We start from the raw sequence: 21,914 nt of genomic DNA on the forward strand, positions 1-21,914 counted from the left end.
TGAAGGGTGGAATTCCAACAGGTGGAAACGTCGCATATCAGCCTATGTTGGCGGATGCCGTTCTGCCGCTGCAGCCCAGGGAGGGTGTGTTTTGCAGTGTACGAGTGGCTGAAGTGCATGTAAAGTTTTCTGGCCATTTTTAGGATGTCTTGCAGATGGATGGAAGACTTCAGGAGCTGCTTGACAACCAGATTGAACACGTGTGCTATGCAGGGCCCATGGCTTAGCCCTCCTTGGCGCATCGCCGAAACCATGTTCTTCCCATTGTCGGTCACCATGGTTCCGATTTTGAGTTGTCGCCGAGAAAGCCAGGATTTGACAGACAGCTCCCTTCGGCTGAGGTGGTGGAGCCTTGACTGTCTAAAATTGGGTGCGTGCCACTTGGTAATGCAGCAGTTGCTGCGGCAGGCTGTACATTGGAGTCACAGTACTCCCAGGCCATTTTATGGTGACGCTGCATATGTTAATGCAGGGCCGTGGTGCCAACATTGGCACCCAGGCCACGCTTCACCTTCTGCTCACATATTCTACATATGGCCATGTTCACCTCCTCGGGCAGCTTAACAAAAGACTGCCACACCGCCGAGTAGGTGATTTTACCCCCAACACTCCGAGCTGACTGACTGCTACCGACGCTGCTTCTGCGAACCCCTGCACCACTACTTTCCAGGCAGGTGGGCTCCTGCGAAGCGGGTGGTCTACCACGGGCACGTTTGGCTCCCGACCTCCTACTGCTGCTACCCTGCTGACTCCCGTCCACGGTACCGACTTGCTGGCTCCTGCTCCCAAGTGCGATCAGCTACATAATCATCATTGAGTACTGTCTGCATGTCACTAATGTCTCAGGACCCTGACCGCTCGCAACACCAGCTCCCACGCCACTCTCCTCATCACTACTTGCCCGCCTACCAGAGGAAGCAGCGGATGTCTTCTCCACATCTTGGCTGGAGAGTAGCTGCTGACTGTCCTCTAGTAGCTCGTCCTCACTGTATAGTGGAGCTGAGCCCATAGCATTTAATACTTCTCTGGCTGAGGGAACAGAAAAGGACTGAGGCAGGTTGAGGACAGGTGAGGGCACAGGGCCTGCTCCCGAGCCATGCCAACTAAGAGTTGTGTCTGACGAACCCACCGACTCTTGGCTGGTGGTGTCTGATGTCACTTGGGACGAAGTGGATGACCGAATCAACCATTCAAGAACCACTGGATTGCTGGTCAAGACACGACCGCTAGATGACTCCGGGCACCCAGGCCTCTCGCTGCAACTCCTGCTGCCACACCCTCTTACTCTGCTGCGACCTGTGCCTGCGCCAGAAACATTTAGGCCTCTGCCAATCCCCTGTGCAGGGCCTGCCACTTCTCTGTCTGACATAATGTTAAATCAAATAAATAAAAAGGAAATTAAAACACCCCAGAAAAGTCTGTAATTTTCTCACTTCACCACACGACGGCTAATAAGACTTTTTTTTTTCTTCTACTAATACATGCCAAAAAGGGCTTTAGAACATATAACTGCACCGCTAAACGGCAAATAGGCCCTTATCTTTTTCCACTTATACACGCCACAAAAGGCTTTAGAACATATAACTGCACAGCTGAATGGCAAATAATATATATTTTTTTTGCCACTAATACACGCCAAAAAGGGCTTTAGAACATATAACTACACCACTGAACGGCAAATGAATCTTTTTTTGCCACTAATATGGTACACGCCAAAAAGGGATGTAATTTTCTCACTTCACCACACACAGCAAATACTTTTTTTTGTGCCACTAATACACGCAAAAAAGGACTTTAGAACATATAACTGCACTGCTGAACGGCAAATAATATATATTTTTTTGCAATCAATACACACCAAAAAGGGCTTTGGAACATATAACTCCACCGCTGATTGGCAAATAGGCCCTTACTTTTTTCCACTTATACACTCTACAAAAGGCTTTAGAACATATAACTGATGAACGGCAAATAGGCCCTTATTTTTTTTTGTTCAATTATACACACCACAAAAGGCTTTAGAACATATAACTGCACCGCTGAACGGCAAATAATATATATTTTTTTGCCACTAATACATGCCAAAAAGGCCTTTTGAAAATATAACTGCACAGCTGAACGGCAAATACGCCAAAAAGGGCTGTAATTTTCTCACCTCCCCACACAACAGCTAATAAGCCCTTTTTTCCCCACTAATACAAGCCAAAAAATGCTTTAGAACATATAACTGCAGCGCACAAGGGCAAATAAGACGTATAAATATTTCCTTACAATAAACCAAGTTAAGTTACTTATAAGTTAATGGCTGTATCAAACAGCACTTGCACCCCAATAACAAAAACTGTTTGCTGGAATTACAGAGCTGTATAATGGCAATTTGGATCTGCAGTCAGTGCAGCAAGGTGTAATAGGATTGTTCCTATTACCCAGGCTGTAACCTCCCCTACTGAACCCTGTTCTGCTTCAATACTGTGGAATGATTCCTCCCTATCCTTTCCCTGATTTTCTATACAGCAAAATAAAAGTTTTAAAGTTTTTCCTATCCCTGTCCCTAGCGCCTGCTGACGTCTCTCCCTGCACTAAGTACACTGGAAAATGTCTGAATCCAAGATGGTTGAGGCTATTTATAGGGCTGTGACATCACAGGGCTGGCTGGCTGCTGATTGGCTGCATCCATGGCATTGGTGGGTGATCCCTTGTTCCCAGAGTTCCTTGCTCCATGTCCTAACACGTTCAGTAACCATTTTAGGAATAAATGTGATTCGTTACCACAAAGTGTGAGGAAATTCGGATTCGGTGCAAATTTTATTTTTTCAGAAATTCGGATTCCACTTTGTCAATTTTTGATTCGCTCATCTCTAATTGTGACCAATGGCCAATGTGAAAACAGGAATATTTCAAGACTTTACATTTTATTTTGGTAGTCACATGAAAATGTGAAAAAACTGCTAAATTATTTAAAAAATATGATATACCGAAACCCTTACATTTCTTGACAATACATTCATTTTTGTGAACCATATACAGTACCTGACTGGCAGTGAAAGGGTAGAATGACAACCGCAGCATCTTCTACATTGGCGTGTTTGATTTGTTTCTAGTATTATGGTACTTACATTAATATCTTATTGACCAAACAATGTAGTAAAATAACCCAAAGATTTATTACTTAATGTGATCATATTTTTACTGTCTTTGTGCCAGAGAGCCGGAGTGACAAAGCCAAACGGTTGTTCAGACACTACACGGTTGGATCGTATGACAGCTTTGATGCTCCCAGGTAAGAAATTTCTGCTCTTCTTTATGCTGCTTTCCATCTGTCTGCCGACATCATACAGGCAAGCTGTGTCTTCAAGGACATTTGCAGGTGTGATTATAGCATGGACTGCTGCCAGTTGCTCCACCGAGGTGAATGGGAAACTGAGAAAGCAAGAAATATGAAGCATGAGACAGCAAAGTGCTCAGCCAATAGTAACCAAGGATAGCACCATTTACATCCATCTAAAGTTACGGCCTTAATCTATATGTTAACTGTCTGAATATGCCGCTATGTCATGCAGAGCAGCAGTGCGGAATAGTGGAATCACTTACAGAGGTTTATTACTTTATGAACCATAAACACAGTTGCTTTAAAAAACTGCTTAGAAATATGACATAGGACTCACATTCTGTACAACATTTGATTTACCCACCGTATAATATCAGTATGGATGAACTGTTATATAGTAGCTGTTTGTAATGTCATGGGATGTCCAGCAGAGGGAGAATGTTTCACTTTACGGTAATGCAGTAATTTGGTTGGTGTGCAAATAAATCGTTTTATAAACCATTTACTGTGATATAAGCGAGGACTAGATCTAAATTGACTAATATGGTGATGGATATTTGGGCCCTGATTAGAAGGGCCTGATGTTGATTTTCCCTTTTTCATGTGTTCTCTTGTTTCTGCCTTTGAGAAGGGAGTCCTGCACATGTTTCTGCCACCCAATAGCAGAGGAAAAGGGACCAACCAGGAGATGCATGCATACTTCTCATAACTTCCAATGTATTTCTGACATGAGCTCTGTGACTAGAAATTGTTGCTATTTATGTGTGACTCCAGAGTGAAAATGAAAATTGACCAGGTCATCAGTAAATACTCCCTCTGCACTATCCAGTAATTCTCTCTATGGGGGGAATTTATTATTGTATGTGTATTTAACATTAGTTTTTCAGATTGCAATTGCTATGTACACCTCATTTATGAAAAGAGTGCACAACTAATAAGTTTGGTGCAAGTGCAATGTAGCTGTGCCTATTTCAGTAGAAGTACGCCCCGGGAATGCCTGGTGTGGAGTTGCAACTGCAATGAGCAGGACCGTGGTACGGTTACACGGACGCCAAAAATGCAGTGGGTCAGGATATGGGTATAATAGTCTATGGTTATGTTTGTGACGCCAATTGCAGCATGCGCAGGGTACTGTCACAGGGCCCTTTAAGGTGGTATAACTCACGTACCAGGTTAGGAATGCCAGAGTGGTGTAATGTCTCTGTGTGGTAATGGCAATAGTGTCTACAGTGTCTCCTACCTGGGTACGGCTGGACTCCTGGATCCTGGCTCACTTGCAATAAAATGAGTGTGTTGCTAGTAGGAGTAATTGAGGGATCTGCAATAATTGAGATCCAGACTTTGAGTAAAGTTCAAACTTGTCTTTACTAGTTGCAGCTTTAATCCAAGCGAGATACAGCAATAGTCTTGGGTCCCAGCAGCTATTGGCAATGTGTGGCAGGAATCTATCTTCTGCTCTATCATGTGCCTGGAGCTTTTGCAGGATAAGTCGTCTGCTTGTGGCTCTGTAATGTGGCAGGAATTTATATCTTCTGCGCTTACTATCTTCTGCTATCTTGAGGACTGACTAGGTGAGGAGGAATGTGGCTTCTCCTGGTCTCTAGACGGTACTCACAGTTGGCTTCACAGGGTATGGTTCTTCCTGGAACTAGAGTGATCTGCTTGCCTCTACCAGCTGAGGCTGCAAGGCTCAGGCTGGGGATGATGATCAATGTCTCAGCCGAGACAAGATCCTGGCTTTGGATCCCTATATCTGGGAGCTCCTACTCGCACAGCCTTCCCCAAGAAGGGGTGGCTGGCACACTAACTCTAACTTCCTTCTCTCCCCATGAGGCAGGAAATGGGAACATTCCACACCTCCTCACAGAGGGGGGAGTTAAACTGGAATGTACTATTCCAGTTCAGAAATACTAAACTGAACTAAGTCCCTGCTAAACATTGCTGCCACCTGCCGGTGAACATGAAAATTACAGCAATATATACTTTACAAGGCTTAGAATGCACATTTGAGAGAATGTGATGTAAACTTACACAGGATGACAATGGTAATGCCTTTAACAGGTTGTAGCGGAGTAAAAGAGTTCAGTAACATAACTCTGGGATGTTACACAACTTTTTAAAAAGTCACAGATAATAAGTGAGACAAAAAAGTAAAATGTTGAGCAGGGTGACATATGCAGCCATATGTGCACATTTTTACACCAAAATAAACTTGTGTGACACATTTGATAAAGGTCCCCTTATGTGTTTATAAATGAGTTTCACTTTATGGCAATGATGTATAAAGAATTTGTTCTCACACCTTAAATTGTCACTGTACATTCACACAACTTTGCAGAAATGAATAGTACAGATAAAAAGAAAAAAAAAAAGAAAAAAAAGATACCACCTTACAATATGTGCCAGTACAAAAAAATACCCCCTTATAATGTGTGCCAGTACAAAAAAATGCCCACTTATGAGTTATGCCAGTACAAAAAAGACTCCCTTATAAAGTGCACCAGTACATGAGAGGAAGGGCCCAGCATAGGAAGCTGGAGAAGCAAAGTTGCACAGAGTGGCATGGTCCCGCCCTTGGTGCACTTATATGCTCTCAGGATAGGTCATTTATATGTGATTGGTGGGGGTCCACCTCCAGCTGTTTGAAGACGCAGACGCCGTGACCTTATTATATTATACTAAACTATACACATTATATTATACTAAACTATACACATTATATTATACTAAACTATACACTTTATATAGCAGCTCTGCTTGGTATTGAGCTCAATCCCGTTCACATACATGAAGGTCATGTGACCAATGGACGTGACATGACTTTACAGGCTGACAAATGCGCCACAGCGCCAGCCTTCCAACAGCTAGCTAATAAGCAGGGGTGCCGGGAGTTGGACCACCACTGATTAGATATTGATGACCTATCTTAAAGGGAACCTGTCACCGGGATTTTGGGTATAGAGCTGAGGACATGGGTTGCTAGATGGCTGCTAGCACATCCGCAATATCCAGTCCCCATAGCTCTGTGTGCTTTTATTGTGTAAAAAGACAGATATGATACATATGCAAATTAACATAAAAGAGTCATATCTTACTTGTGTGACCAGAGAAGAGTCATATTTTCAAGCTCTGACTCTTTTCAGGTTAATTTGCATATGTATCAAATCGTTTTTTAAACACAATAAAAGCACACAGAGCTATGGGGACTGGATATTGCGGATGTGCTAGCGGCCATCTAGCAACCCATGTCCTCAGCTCTATACACAAAATCCCGGTGACAGGTTCCCTTTAAGGCTAGGGATCAACTTTTCACTCCTCTATAATTCATGTTCATTATATGAAACTTCATCGTGAAAGTAAAAAACAAGCATAAATATCTATTTGCTCCAGATGTAAGAAGTTCTTTCAATATGTTGACATAAAATGTGAGTCTTTTATGTATTTCCAATCCCTTGGTTATGTTCTTCTTCAGTTTCTTCTTTCCAGGGCTCTTGGAAAGTAGCTGAAGCACAATTTTTTCTGAAGCATAGAATAATCAGACACCTACTGTGAGGCATTAATAGACTCACTTATACTGAGCCCCTAAGGAGGAGGCTGAGGAAAATCTGATGGAACCAGAGGTTAAATTAAAGAATGTGGGTAGAAATGGAGATGTTAGATCTATAGCCCTGCCTGCAGCATGCAGTCATTAGCTTAGGTTAGGGTGCTTGGTAATCTAATATTTCCGAGATGCTTATTAGAAAATAAGTGTGTAATTTTTAAACAAATCCTCAAGGTGGCAGCAGACCTGCAAATGAGTTGCTTTACACTGTTTACAGCATCAGGTTGGTGGCTTACCATCCGAAAGTGTGGCACTGGCGAATTATAGCAGGCCTGTGTTAGGGTTGATTCAAACATCCGTAAGTGTTTTGCGGTCACAGTCGTTTCCTGCTATGTCAAGTGCAGGAGCAGGATGTGGAGAGCAGTGGGGACCAGGGCACTGTCAGAACAGAAGCTGCAGAGGATTGGTTATGTCTGTATAACCCCCCTTTTTTTTTTTTTTACCATACAGGCCTTGGGAGAAGTTTTGTTTTGTGCTGGAATACCCCTTTAAGAAGTACCATACCTACTGTATTAGCAAGCATGTGGAATAGAACTTTATAAAAAGAGATGCCAATGTCATTTACACATAGCTTTGTCACTGTTTCTAAGGGGTTTCGGAAGGAAATTAAAAGTTGACATTTTAAGGCATCTGCTTGATGTCAGTGGGGGAAAGCATTCATGTTTACTATGTAGGGTATAAACCTGTACAAACCTATACAGGCTACACAGCATTAAAGGAAATGTGTCACCAAAATTTTCATTATGGGGGCGGCCATCTTGCCTAAGCAGTAAGGCTTCATTCTCTTCTGAATTTCCTAAATATTTCCCAGTCTTTCCATTGAGCTCGAAATCTAGGGAAAGTGTGGTTTTCCCATTCTGCTATTTCTTCGAATCTGTATATAGTGTCCACCTTCCCTATCCATTGCTCCAGGGAGGGGAGCTCTGATGTAAGCCAGTATCGGGGCACCAAAAGACGTGCAGCGATCATAAGCCTCTTAAAGAGGAGAGGCTCTCCCCTAGTGGCGCACAGAGGAGAGAGGCCTAAAAGAGCTAATTGGGGAGAAAGGGGAGTTTTTGAATTGCAAACTTCATTGCTTCTTTTAAAAAACTCACCCCACCACTTAAAAGTATAAGTGGGCAAGTCCACCACACATAGTAAAAAGTGCCCCTTTCCTCTCTGCACTGCCAACAGACATCTGTGTTCAATTGGTCATATCTGCATGTGATATCAGGAGTTCTGTACCACCTTGTGAGAATCTTGTACCTGTTTTCCTGCACTTTAACACATCTTGAGGAGACATGGGACTCCAAACATAATTTAAAGCAATCAACAGTGGAGAAAGAAGTCTCCAAATCTCTCTCCCAAAGACCTACAAAAGCTAACTTTGGTTTAGATATGGGGGTACTAAGCCTCCAGTAAAGTTGTGAGATAGGTTTTGTTGGAGGAGTGGGGTTACATATCAAGCTTTCGAACCAAGTGAGAGGTCTAAGAAGGGCTTGTTTTGGTATATGTTTAGATATGTATGCGCGAAGGAAGGATATCAAAGTGTGTAGAAACTTTAGGTCTGGCATTATGGAAATGAGGGTTTCTCCCTCTAATACCTCTCCCCTCTCATTGAAGAGAGATAATATAGAGACCTCTGACTTGCGAATGCATGTGGGATGAGACTGCCTCAATTGAAGTAGGGCAACACTTATCAAGTCTCCCACCTGTATTAGTGAGGAGGGCAGAGGGACTCCCCAAGCTGACATCTGAAAGCAGTTCCATGTACCCAGGGTAGCTTTGATTATTGGATTGGCCTAGGATAGGAAAACCGTATGATCCATAGGGCCTATTAACAATCTTCTGAAGGAAGTCAAGAAATTTTTAACTTCCATTTCCACCCAGGACCTATGAGGAGGTTGTCTAAACCAGTCAATGATTCTGGACAGAGAGATAGCTCTCCCGTATAACAAAGGATCGGGAAGTCCCATGCCTCCCGAGGTTCTAGGCCTTTGGAGAATTAAGAGGGCCAGACGAGATTCCACCCCCCCCCCCCCCCCAAATAAAGGAGCGTATGCTTTTTGATAGAGTCAAATAAAAGGATCTCGGGACGGAAATTGGAAGGACTTGTTGTAAATAGTTTAATCCAGATATTACTAGTGACGTAACCATGTTTTTGCGACCAAACCATGATAATATTGGGAAGTGCAGTGAGGTAAGTTGCTCCTGTAGAGATTTCAACAATGGGATATGTGGTGAGCTGGACCGGGGTATGCACTCTGACGCCAAATTATGCAATGGCTAGGTTAGTTGTACGTGATAGTTTATAGTTTCGTTTGTGACGCCAATTGCAGCGTGCGCAGGGTACTAACACAGGGCCCTTTAAGGTGTTATAACTCACGTACCAGGTTAGGAATGCCAGAGTGGTGTAATGTCTCTCTATAGTAGTGGTAATAGTGTCAACGGTGTCTGCTACCTGGGTTCGGCTGGACTCCTGGATCCTGGCTCACTTGCAATAAATTGAGTGTGGTGCTAGTAGGAGTAATAGAGGAATTTGCAACAGAAATTGAGATCCAGACCTTTGGTAAAGTTCAAACTTGTCTTTACTGGTTCTAGCTTTCATCCAAGCAAGATACAGCTATAGTCTTAGGTCCGAGCAGGTATTGGCAATGGTTGGCAGGAATTTATCTTCTGCTCTCTCATGTACCTGGAGCTTGCAGGAAAAGAAGGCTGCTTGTTAGCTCTAAACTGTGGCAGGAATTTGACTTCTGCACTTTCTATCTTCTCCTGTATGGGGACTGACTAGCTGAGGAGGAATATGGCTTCTCCTGGGTCTCTGGTCTGTACTCACAGTTATCTTCACAGGGTATGGTTCTTCCTGGAACTAGAGTTGTCTGCTTGCTTCTACCAGCTGAGGCTGCAAGTCTCAGGCTGGGGATGATGATCAATGTCTCAGCCGACACAAGATCCTGGCTTGGATCCCTATATCTGGGAGCTCCTAGCATGCACACCCTACCCCTAGCAGGGGGTGGGTTACACTAACTTCTAACGTCCTTCTCTCCCCATGAGGCAGGATATAGGAGTAATCCACTCTGCTCACAGAGGGGGGAGCTGAACTGGAATGAACTATTCCAGCTCAGAAACACTAAACTGACTTAAGTCCTTGCCAGAACATTGCTTCCACCTGCTGGTGAACATGAAAATTACAGCAATATACATTTAACAAGGCTTACAATGCACATTTGTGAGGATATAATGTAAAATTACATGAGATGACAATGTAAATGCTCTTAGCAGCTTGTAGCGGGGTAAAAGAGTTTAGTAACACAACTGAGGTAAAACAAGCTCTGAGGGTCAGAGCCCATCTTCACTCCTAAATAAGTACGGAATGGGGCATTCCAGTTAAAGGGTGGATTCGTCTCCAGGTCTCTTTTAACTTAGGGCTTTAGACCCAAACTCAGGACGTGCGATTTTTTCATATTAGTCTTGAAATTAGATAAATTAGATAAGGGGCTAAACCTCTCCAACAAATCATAAATAGTGGATAGCGAGACCTCAGGGTTTGAGGTCATGACCAGAAGGTCGTCCGCAAAGGCGGCCCATCCTGACTCCCCCAATCCTCTCATCTTGCCTAATGGCTTGGAGCAGCGGTTCCATGATCAGGACAAAGATCAGGGGGGAAAGAGGGCAACCCTGTCTAGTACCATTCTTAATAGGGAATGGAGGGGACAGGGAATCATTCACTAGTATTGCAGTTGAGGCATTATTATACATGGAAAAGATAGCTTTTATAAAGGGTCTGGGAGGCCAAATTTTTCTAATGTAAGTCGCATGAAATCCCAATTAACCCTATCAAATAGGGGTTGGGAATATTTTTTTGCAAAGAATAGCACATTTAAAATTCTTGTAGTTATCTCGGCCCTCTCTTCCATTTATAAATCCCGTCTGATCTCTAAGTATCAGGGAAGGTAAATAGGTAGATAAGCGGGTGGGTATCATTTTTGCTAGTAGTTTTAAATTCAGGTTTAAAGGGAACCGGTCACCGGGATTTTGTGTATAGAGCTGAGGACATAGGTAGCTAGATGGCCGCTAGCACATCCGCAATACCCAGTCCCCATAGCTCTGTGTGCTTTTATTGTGTAAAAGAAAACGATTTGATACATATGCAAATTAACCTGAGATGAGTCCTGTCCCTGACTCATCTCACATACAGGACTCATCTCAGGTTAATTTGCATATGTATCAAATCGTTTTCTTTTACACAAAAGCACACAGAGCTATGGGGACTGGATATTGCGGATGTGCTAGCGGCCATCTAGCTGCCCATGTCCTCAGCTCTATACACAAAATCCCGGTGACAGGTTCCCTTTAATAAAGAGATGGGATGATAATTTGCACAATATGCTGGGTCTTTACCTTCCTTAGAGAGGATTGTTATATGTGCTCTAGTTATGTCCAAGGTTAAGGGGGAGCCCTTAAGAGATTGGTTACAGATAGCCAATAAGTGTGGAAGTAGGATTTGCTGAAAGTGAGATAATACAGTGCGGGAAGACCATCAGGCCACAGAACTTTCCCTTTTGGAAGACTTTTTATGGCTACCAAAAGTTTGTCCCCTGTGAATGGAGATTGTAGGGTATCCCTCTGAGTAATGTCTAACTTAGGGGGCGTTAAGGACTGAAGGAATATGTTAATGGAGTTCAAAGGAGATGTTAGGTCCATCGATGGTTTGTGATGGGGGATATTGTATAGCAACTGGTAACATTTCTGGAATTGGTGGGCTATCTCCTTTGTTGTAATTGCAATGCCTCCTCATGGTTTGTGGATTTTACAAATATAGTTATGAACTTCCCTCTATTTAATACAGCTCATCATGAATCTGGAGGCTTTGTCTCCATGTGCAAAGTATTTGTATTGTGAGTGCTAGTAATATTTAGCTGAGGTCGTATTTAAAACGTTCTTTAGTTCCGTCCTAAGTTCTGTGAGTTGGGTTAGATGGGATTCAGATAAGGATTGTTTGTGGAGGAGTTCTATCGTATGTATCTCGGTTAAGAGAGCGTCTATACAGGCCGCTCTTTCTTGAGACGTGTCCCTATATTGATGAATTGGCCCCTTATATAGGCTTTGTGAGCATCCCATAATACATGGGGAGAGGTCTCCGGGAGGGAGTTTAGCAAAAAGTATTTGTCTAGAAGATTTTGTACTTGCTCCTTTAGGGTATCAGTAGATATCAAATGTTCATTAAGCCGCCATTTAAAAGCTTGTGGAGCCTGGTGTGGTGTGGTGTGGAGACCTTTAGAAGTACAGGAGAGTGGTCTAATAGGTGAATAGAACCAATTTGAGCTCCAAGGCACAATTGTAAGTGTTCCTTGGAAATAAACAGGTAATCTAACCTTTGATAGGATCTATGTACATTAGAAAAGAAGGTGTAGTCGCGACCGGAGGGGTTCAACATCCTCCATGTATCTACTAAATGCATAGTTTGTAACTTTATGCTTTTGAAGTTTAGTGCTTTTTTAGGCAAAGCTGATTTGTGAGAGGATGAGTCTAACTGAGGTTCTAGAGTGATGTTAAAATCACCCCCCATCACGACCACACCCTCGCTGAAAGACTCAACAATTGGGAAGAGGACATTGAACCAAGCAATTTGAATTACATTTGGGGCATAGATGTTGATAAACGTATATGTCTGAATGGTTATTGTGCCCTTCAATAGTATATATCTACCCTCATTGTTTTGAATATCACCACGGTATTGAAATGAGGTCTCCTTGCTGAAGCCCACACTTACGCCCCTGGAGGCCGATGAATGTGATCCACAATGGAACCATGTAGGAAAATATGAATGGTTGAGGTTCGGGTAGCGGCTGAATCTGAAATGAGTCTCCTGAAAGAGGAGGACAGAGCAATTCTTCTTCTCCAAATGCGAAAGAATTTGGCACCTCTTTGAGGGTGAATTAAAGTCCTTCACATTGTAGGAAGCTATTTGCAAATTAGCCATGATAAAGTGAATAGTCGGAGGAATAATGCACGTGGTCTATATAATAGGGCCTCGAGTATTGAGATAAATGAATTATACTCAGCCTCCCTAGGTGAATCCCTCTGTATTTTCCCTGCTGATATACTGTATATACTGAGAAGCATTCACTGAAACGAAAAACAGTGTAAATACATAATAACAAAAAACATTTCCGTAGCCAGAGTGCCATTCTTGGAATGTATGGCCTCTAAAACGCAGTTTAATCCTTTAAAGAATATAAAGGTAGAAAGGGAGGAAAGGCGGGAAAGTGAGAACAGTAGTGTATAGCACCACCCGTGATCGGGATGTGGATCAGGTCAGGGGCTCAGTTGAGCCAAACAGGTAGAGCTGCAAGAGAAGAGGACTAGTTGGATTAAGCAGAAGTAGTTAGAGAGTGATATAATGAGCGCAATTAGAGAGACAGCAGCTTTAAGGGAGTAAATGTACTAGACGCACGTCGTCTTAATCTCCTATTGGTAATCTTCTATAAGGTGTCCCTTTTTTGTTCCTTGCAGACTTGTTTGTACGTTGTCTTTCCCATCGCTCTTGTTGTGGCAATTCTGGAAGATTTGCTAGGTCTTGAATGGGGTACCAGTTGGAAATGTCCAGTGAGTTAATCTGTAATTGGTTGTAGACAGAGTCCAAGTCCCAGAAAGAGGAAATCGATATTCTGTGACCCTCATGTACGAAAGATAAGCCAAAGGGAAATGACCATCTGGAAAGTATTTTATGTGACCTAAGCCAGTCAGTCAAGGGTTTTAGCGCTCTTCTTTTTTTCAATGTGGACTGGGCGAGGTCTTGAAATATGAGGACTTCGTAGCCGTCCCAGACAATGGATTTAGTATTTTGTGCTTTTTTCAAAACCGCTTCTTTCACCGGGAAGCTTAAGAATATACAAATTACATCTCTTGGTGGTTCTGATAAGAATGGTTTCGACCGCAGAGCCCTATGTGCCCTCTCTAATATGACTTCATGGGCGGAGTCTGGTCCCAGTACATGCAGGCATATTTGGACAAATGGATTAGGGATATCGCCATGGGCAACAGTCTCTGGGATTCCGCGGAACCTTAAGTTATTACCCCTCCCGTGATTTTCTTGATCCTCTATTGCGTTGTACATAGTGTTCAAGTTAGTTTGAAACATCTGTAAATATTGTGCCACTGCAGCCTGATGGAGGATTAGTGTTTGTGAGTCCTCTAAGGACTCTACTCTTCTTCCTATAGTGCGTACATCTTGTTTTATGGCTGTCAGATCTGCGCTCAGAGGCTCGAGCACTGATGTTAGTAAAGATGCAAGTGCCTCTTTCAGATAGGAGCGAGATATGGGGAGGTTGTCTGGTTCGTCCTCACCTCCTTGTGACCCTCCTGTATCCTCTGACTGCCTCTGACTTGCTGCTCGTGGTGGTGCCGGCGCCATCTTGGATTCCCAGGCGACATAAGTTGCAGCGGCTTTCTTTATAAGTTTCTCCATCTCTCACCTGCTCGCCCCAGTCTTGTGTTGGCCAGGAGTTTCACCTGTTTTTGCGTTCCCAATTTTGACCATAATCGATCCTGTATTCAGTAATATCAGGCTAGTATCTCCTTCTGGCATTAGCTCCGCCCCCCCCCCCCCCCCCCTGCCTAAGCTGTTCTTAACAGAATTTATAAAGCATTAGGAAAATTGCTTTATGGTAGCCCCATGGTCCATGGATACAATAGACAGGATGGAACCTCATTGACTTGGGAGAGTTTTCTAGGTATGCTCTGTGACCTGTGCAGAGGTCCTTGTACAAGGAAAGAATAGATAAGCTCTGATAATCACCTATTGTGAATGGTGGATCCTGTCTTATCTATACAAAGAGGTGATATCATTACAAGCAGGATTAGAATGACAGATAAGCAGGTAACTGCAGTAAAGTGATCTGTTCAGACCAAGAAGTGGCACCTATTATTAGGCTTTTTGGTGATCAGTGCAAAAACTGCAGGATTTTATGGTTTTTGTTATAGATAGTGACATCGAAATTTCAAATAACATCATTGAAAATTCTTTAAAAATATGTTAAACTTAAAAACGTTATTTAAACAATTGGTCATTTTCTAATGACACATTTCCTTTAAGATTGCAATGTTACTGTCACGGTGGGGAGTGGGGAAAACCCCCCACCGTATGATAACTGGGGGATAATGAAAGCAACTAGGCCTGAACACAAGGATAAGGGAGCAGGTCACCTCCTAATGCATCCCTATACCTAGCCCTAACTCCTCACCGTATGAGCGGACCTGGATGGTAGGACGGCTCATACCCTGGATACCTAATATCCTGAGTTGCCCTGGAAATCCCTCACTAAGGAGCAGGGGAGAGAGGACCTGTTCATCCACAACACGGAGGAACAGGAGTCTCTAAAGGCCTAGAAGCAGGGAAAGAAAAAGACCATATGCAGCAAGAGAATCGGCAGGTAAGAAAACAAGACAACACACTTACCTGCCGCTGCCACCACAACTGGAAGCCGTGAATACGTACCGGAGCCCTAACACCAAATAGGACACCATACCAACAACTCACACAGGTATCCAGCACACAAGACTCCGCCAGGACCCCCATGCCGCAAGGTGCATGGCAGCCCCAGGCAGCACTGCATACAGGCTTGTGGTTCAATTACAACACACCAAATCATAACCCCACACCAAACATACAACACATGTAAGGGAGGGAAGACATCGCTGGAGACCACGATGTCCCACTAGGAGGCACTCACTCTGGGAGATGGAACATGAAGACCAGGAGCATAACTCCAACACACACCATGGCTGGAGTACCACTGACTCCTGGCCTCTAGCCACAGGTAAGATGAAGCACCTAGTGACCACACCCAACAAGGTGGTTAACCCCTCCAGCACCGGACAGAGGAGGAAACAACTGAAAGAGGGAGTGTACACACCAGCATAAAAAGCTACACGTTGCCGCAGGCAACAACATGCAAGGCAACCATGTCACGGCACACACCACAAAGGCCGTGACACTGCCCCCGCATGCTGAAACAGCAAAACGTTGCCACAGGCAACAACAAGCATGGCATAAGTGTCACAGCGCACACCAAAGGCCGTGACAGTTACACTGCAAAATCCAGAGAATAGGTAATCAGTATCAAAATCTGGGAAAACCCCTTCAAAGAGGATCTGTCACAAAAAAATCCAATGCAATCTGCAGGCAGCATGTTAAAGGACTTCTGTCACCCCACTAAACGAATTTTTTTTTTTTGTGTACTTATAATCCCTATCCCTATCCGTTTGGCTCCGCCTGGCCGTGCGGAGCCAAACAGATTCGTCCTGCATTACAATGCAAGTCAATGTGGACGGATCCGTTTTGACGTTGACACAATATGGTGCAATTGCAAACGGATCCGCCCCCATTGACTTTCAATGTAAAGTCATGAGTTAATATACCATCGGATCGGAGTTTTCTCCAATCCGATGGTATATTTTAACTTGAAGCGTCCCCATCACCATGGGAACGCCTCTATGTTAGAATATACCATCGGATTTGAGTTACATCGTGAAAACTTATATCCGACAGTATATTCTAACACAGAGGCGTTCCCATGGTGATGGGTACACTTCAAGTTAGAATATACTATGAACTGTGTACATGACTGCCCCCTGCTGCCTGGCAGCACCCGATCTCTTACAGGGGGCTGTGATCAGCACAATTAACCCCTCAGGTGCCACACCTGAAGGGGTTAATTGTGCGTATCATAGCCCCCTGTAAGAGATCAGGGGCTGCCAGGCAGCAGGGGGCAGACCTTCCTCCCTCCCCAGTTTGAATATCATTGGTGGCCAGTGTGCGCAACCCCCGCCCCCCCTCCCTCCCTCTATTGTATTATCATTGGTGGCCAGTGTGCGCCCCCCTCCCTCCCTCTATTGTATTATCATTGGTGGCCAGTGTGCGCCCCCCCGGCCCCCCCTCTATTGTATTAATATCATTGGTGGGCAATGTGCGGCCTCCCCTCTCCCCCCCCATCATTGGTGGCAGCGAAGAGTTCCAATCGGAGTCCCAGTTTAATCGCTGGGGCTCTGATCGGTAACCATGGCAACCAGGACGCTACTGCAGTCCTGGTTGCCATGGTTACTTAGCAATATTAGAAGCATCATACTTACCTGCTGCGCTGTCTGTGACCGGCCGGGAGCTCCTCCTACTGGTAAGTGACAGGTCTGTGCGGCGCATTGCTTAATGATCTGTCACTTACGAGTAGGAGGAGCTCCCGGCCGGTCACAGACAGCGCAGCAGGTAAGTATGATGCTTCTAATATTGCTAAGTAACCATGGCAACCAGGACTGCAGTAGCGTCCTGGTTGCCATGGTTACCGATCGGAGCCCCAGCGATTAAACTGGGACTCCGATCGGAACTCTCCGCTGCCACCAATGATCGGGGGGGAGAGGGGAGGCCGCACATTGCCCACCAATGATATTAATACAATAGAGGGGGGGCCGGGGGGGGGGGCGCACACTGGCCACCAATGATAATACAATAGAGGGAGGGGGGGCCGGGGGGGGTCGCACTGGCCACCAATGAAATTAAAACTGGGGAGAGAGGGGGGTCTGCCCCCTGCTGCCTGGCAGCCCCTGATCTCTTACAGGGGGCTATGATACGCACAATTAACCCCTTCAGGTGTGGCACCTGAGGGGTTAATTGTGCAGATCACAGCCCCCTGTAAGAGATCGGGTGCTGCCAGGCAGCAGGGGGCAGTCATGTACACAGTTCGTAGTATATTCTAACTAGAAACGTCCCTATCCCTATGGGAATGCCTCTGTGTTAGAATATACTGTCGGATTTGAGTTTTCACAAAGTGAAAACTCAGCTCTGGAAAAGCTTTTATGCAGACGGATCTTCGGATCCGTCTGTATGAAAGTAGCCTACGGACACGGATCACGGACACGGATGCAAATCTTGTGTGCATCCGTGTTTTTTCACGGACCCATTGACTTGAATGGGTCCGTGAACCGTTGTCCGTCAAAAAAATAGGACAGGTCATATTTTTTGGACGGACAGGATACACTGAGCACGGAGGCGGATGACAAACGGTGCATTTTCCGAGTTTTCAACTGACCCATTGAAAGTCAATGGGTCCGCAGAAAATCACGGAAAACGGAACAACGGCCACGGGTGCACACAACAGTCATGTGCATGAGGCCTAATAATAATAAAATGTTCCCCCAAAGGTGTAGATAGCCTTTAAAACCTATGAAACTGCTCCTATTATGTACAGTATGTGTCTAAAGTGTGATTGGGGACCATCTGACTATTCTCTGACTTTAAATGCTGGCAACAGAAGGATCAACCATACTGGATTTCAACATGCACCAATAAAGGAGTCTGACTCCATTGAAAACATATGCATGATGAAGTCAGAATAGCATGCATTCAGCCTATAGCTATCTAAGTGTATGGATACCTAGGATAGGAAAATTAGATTGCAGCCACAGGGACTAATATGAGTCATGAGAATCTCTGTACAGCGCAGCAGAATTTGTGATGCTACATAAGCAAATAATAGTTTGATGCAATATATCAATGTAGGACTATTCAGATGCTGGATATTTATCCCAGAAGCTGTATAATCAGAACCAAGGATGGGACTGGATCCCTCATTATTCATAATTAATCACAAATATCCATCATGGCTACCTTAAATAATCAGGGAGCAGGAATGCCAAACTAATGAGGCTCGGCACTGGAGTCACATGCTTCCTGAGGGCGGGCTATTATAACAGGCAACTGCTGGCCACAGTTGCCTGTGATTGGTATTCCTGCCTTGCTAGCTAGTTTAGTTAGTTACTCTGGATTGCTGACCTTGTGCCTGCTTTTCTGACATTGCCTCTGATTTCCCATATTCAAGTTTATGCAAATGAGTTTACATGACAAAACAGTATAGAAAGGTTATTGAATATAATATTAGAACAATTAGAAATCCAATGCAAATCAAGCAACTTCGAGGCTTACTTGTTCTCAGTCAGATGAGAGCTGGTTTTGAATTTCTCATAGTGCACAAGGCTGCCATTGTAAGGTATACTGGCTGTAGCTGTCTCATGTATAGATTGTTAGTTTGCATATACCTGGCTTTTGGCATACAGCCTTTGTGTGATTGTTTGTTTATTACTTTTTATAGGTAATGAAATTGCGTGCTGAATATGTGTATATTACATTATTGATTTTTGCAATCACAAATTCTCAAATTTGCGAAGTTTGGCGAATATTGTTTATGCCGCTCATCACTACTTGACACGCGTTTCGCCTTCACAGCTTCTTCATGAGGTCAAATTTGTAGTGACCTGGTTTCCTTATATATCCATATATGGCGCCAAAAAACTAACATAGGTGGCGTGTCCTGGCGCATGCCTCCTCGGTGATACGTGCCGCGTCATCATGGTGGCGTCGATAACGTCGGAGGGAGGAGTGGAGCGAGGAGTTAGCGATTCAGTCCGCCCAACAAGGCCGAAACTACGTCACCACGTGACGCAGCCACGCAGCGCACCTCAGTGATGTGCTCAGCCAACCTATCAGAAGTGCTTGGATACCGCTGTCATGGAGATAAATATAAACAGATCAACATACTCCTATTCCCAAACATAATTGGAAAGTAAGTTAAGATGTTACAGCATACATAACTGAAAACTTGATCTGTAATATTGCTATCAGAACGGATGGATAAATACTAATGATATACATACTGTATTCTCAATATTTATGAAAATACCATAGTTCGCTGCAAATACATACTGTAATGAAATAATATAGGGTAGCCGGGCACACTCAATATACTGGGAACATATAGAATTTAATATATTCATAAAATCATATAATATGACCATACATATATAATGCAACAATGGATGAAATAAAATAGCCTAAGGTGAAATAAAATGAACAGCCTAAAATAGATAAGAAAATGCGGTGTATGAATAAATATGACGGTACAATAGTCCTATAATGTGTGTCTGCACTAAGGACAATACCCCAAAGTCAACCAGTAATTGTTGCTCAGTAGTAGACTTAGCTTCCAATAGTGATATATATCGGCATCAAGCCCGTGCTACTGTTTCCAGAATGCTCATGGATTGTATAGACAGTCTTAGTCAATAGTGTATACTCCAGATATATTGCTTTGGTAGAGTCTCGGTAAGTAAAAGTTTAGCGGCATCCCGTTATACTTACAAGTCAGCGGCGTCCCGCTGAACTGTTCTGGATGCTGCGTTTTTCCAATATATGCTCTTGTTGGCGTGCTGTTAGGAAAAGTGCTTACCGTGCCTGCTGAATACCCCTTTGTCGCTCTGGACACCTCTCTTGTACAGCTGGAGACCGGTGTCTTGCAAGCTCTATCCGTGAACTTCCGTGCTGGTGGCTGTTTGCACGTGTCTACTGATGCTGTATCTTGTGGTAGTGCAGTAAATTTCCACTCCTCGCGCGCTGGACAATTTCTTGGGGTAAATTAGCACACGGAAAATTTATATCCAATAAAGTTCCAATATGTCTGGGGGATCCTTGACCAAATGCGTTTCGGGGTTCTAAATGACCCCTTCCTCAGTGGTTCTCAGTCCCCCATAAATTCACCCCTTATATAGGGTGTTTTGGTCTTCTCTAAGACCCGATGTGGATTTTTTTGTGGATACATTTCTCAATTTCATTCCATTTGCATTATTATAGAACTAATAAATATTCTTTACTCCTATAATTCCTAATATACCCTCTTATTTAATCATTTAGGCCACTATGGTGATGCAAAAAATACGACAATTAATTAAAATTCTCTAAAAAATATTAAAAAAATACTCTAAAACATATATCATACAATACAGTAAAGCAATCCTTCATACGCATGATTTTATATAAGCTTTCATATCAATGGTCCCTGCTTCCCTTGCACCACAAAACGCTATGGGACCCATGCGGTATCAATACGGTTTTGATGCGGTTTCTCAATGCTTTCTATTTTTATTTAATTTCATTGTTGTATGGTGTGGTACACAAAAAACTAACGTAGTAGCAAATATAGCTATACTGCAAATAATTGCAGTATATTAATCCATACATCAATAATTAATTAACTATAAATTGTATTTGTATATTATATTTGATGGTTGTGAAAAGTTGTATCTAAAAGGCAGAAGCATGAACTATTGGGTCTGAAGGCAGAAGAATGAACTTGAAGGTTAAAAAATAAAATAAAAAAAACGCATTATAGAAAGGATTTGAAGCTAAGGGCCTCATTTAGCCCCACTGGAGTCACTGTTTTCAGCAGTACCATCCATCTTGTCTCCTTTTGGAGAAGGCGTTTCGTAATATCGCGTCCCCCCCCTCCCCCTAATGCCTAACCTCACTCTGTCGATTCCCCTGAAACGTATACCCTGGGGTTTGCTTCCATGAGTCTCTCTAAAGTGTTTTGCAATAGGTTTCAAGTTATTCACTTTCTCAAGATCATGGATTTCTGCCGCTGCTTTGATCATGCTCTAGTTGTCATGCCTATATACACTGAGCAAAAATATAAACGCAACACTTTCGGTTTTGCTCCCATTTTGGATGAGCTGAATTCAAAGATCTTTTTTTCAATGTGGACTGGGCGAGGTCTTGAAATATTGTCAAAACCGCTTCTTTCACCGGGAAGCTTAAGAATTTACAAATGACATCCCCAATAAGGCAAAACTGTGCACATTTCAGAGTGGCCTTTTATTGTGGGCCGTCTAAGGCACACCTGTGCAATATTCATTCTGTCTAATCAGCACCTTGATATGCCACACCTGTGAGGTGGGATGGATTATGTCAGCAATGGAGAAGTGCTCACTAACACAGATTTAGACACATTTGTGAACAATATTTGAGATTAATGGGACTTTTGTGTATGTAGAAAATGTTTCAGATCTTTGAGTTCAGCTCCTGCAAAATGGTAGCAAAACCGAAAGTGTTGCGTTTATATTTTTGCACAGTGTAGATCAACTCACATGGCCACTGAGCATGATATATCACCCCTTCCGTAC

General features: G+C 43.5%; 1 protein-coding gene across 1 annotated transcript in view; it reads left to right on the forward strand.

Moving 5' to 3' along the window:
• Positions 1-21,914, forward strand: part of SHANK1 (SH3 and multiple ankyrin repeat domains 1) — a 553,037-nt gene that overhangs the window by 272,529 nt on the left and 258,594 nt on the right. Inside the window, exon 13 of the mRNA XM_040430330.1 lies at positions 3,205-3,280. Coding sequence (XP_040286264.1) covers positions 3,205-3,280 — 76 coding nt within the window. The remainder of the gene's footprint in view (positions 1-3,204; positions 3,281-21,914) is intronic.

Source organism: Bufo bufo, chromosome 1 (genome assembly GCF_905171765.1).
Source record: "Bufo bufo chromosome 1, aBufBuf1.1, whole genome shotgun sequence".
NCBI classification, from domain to species: Eukaryota; Metazoa; Chordata; class Amphibia; order Anura; family Bufonidae; genus Bufo; species Bufo bufo.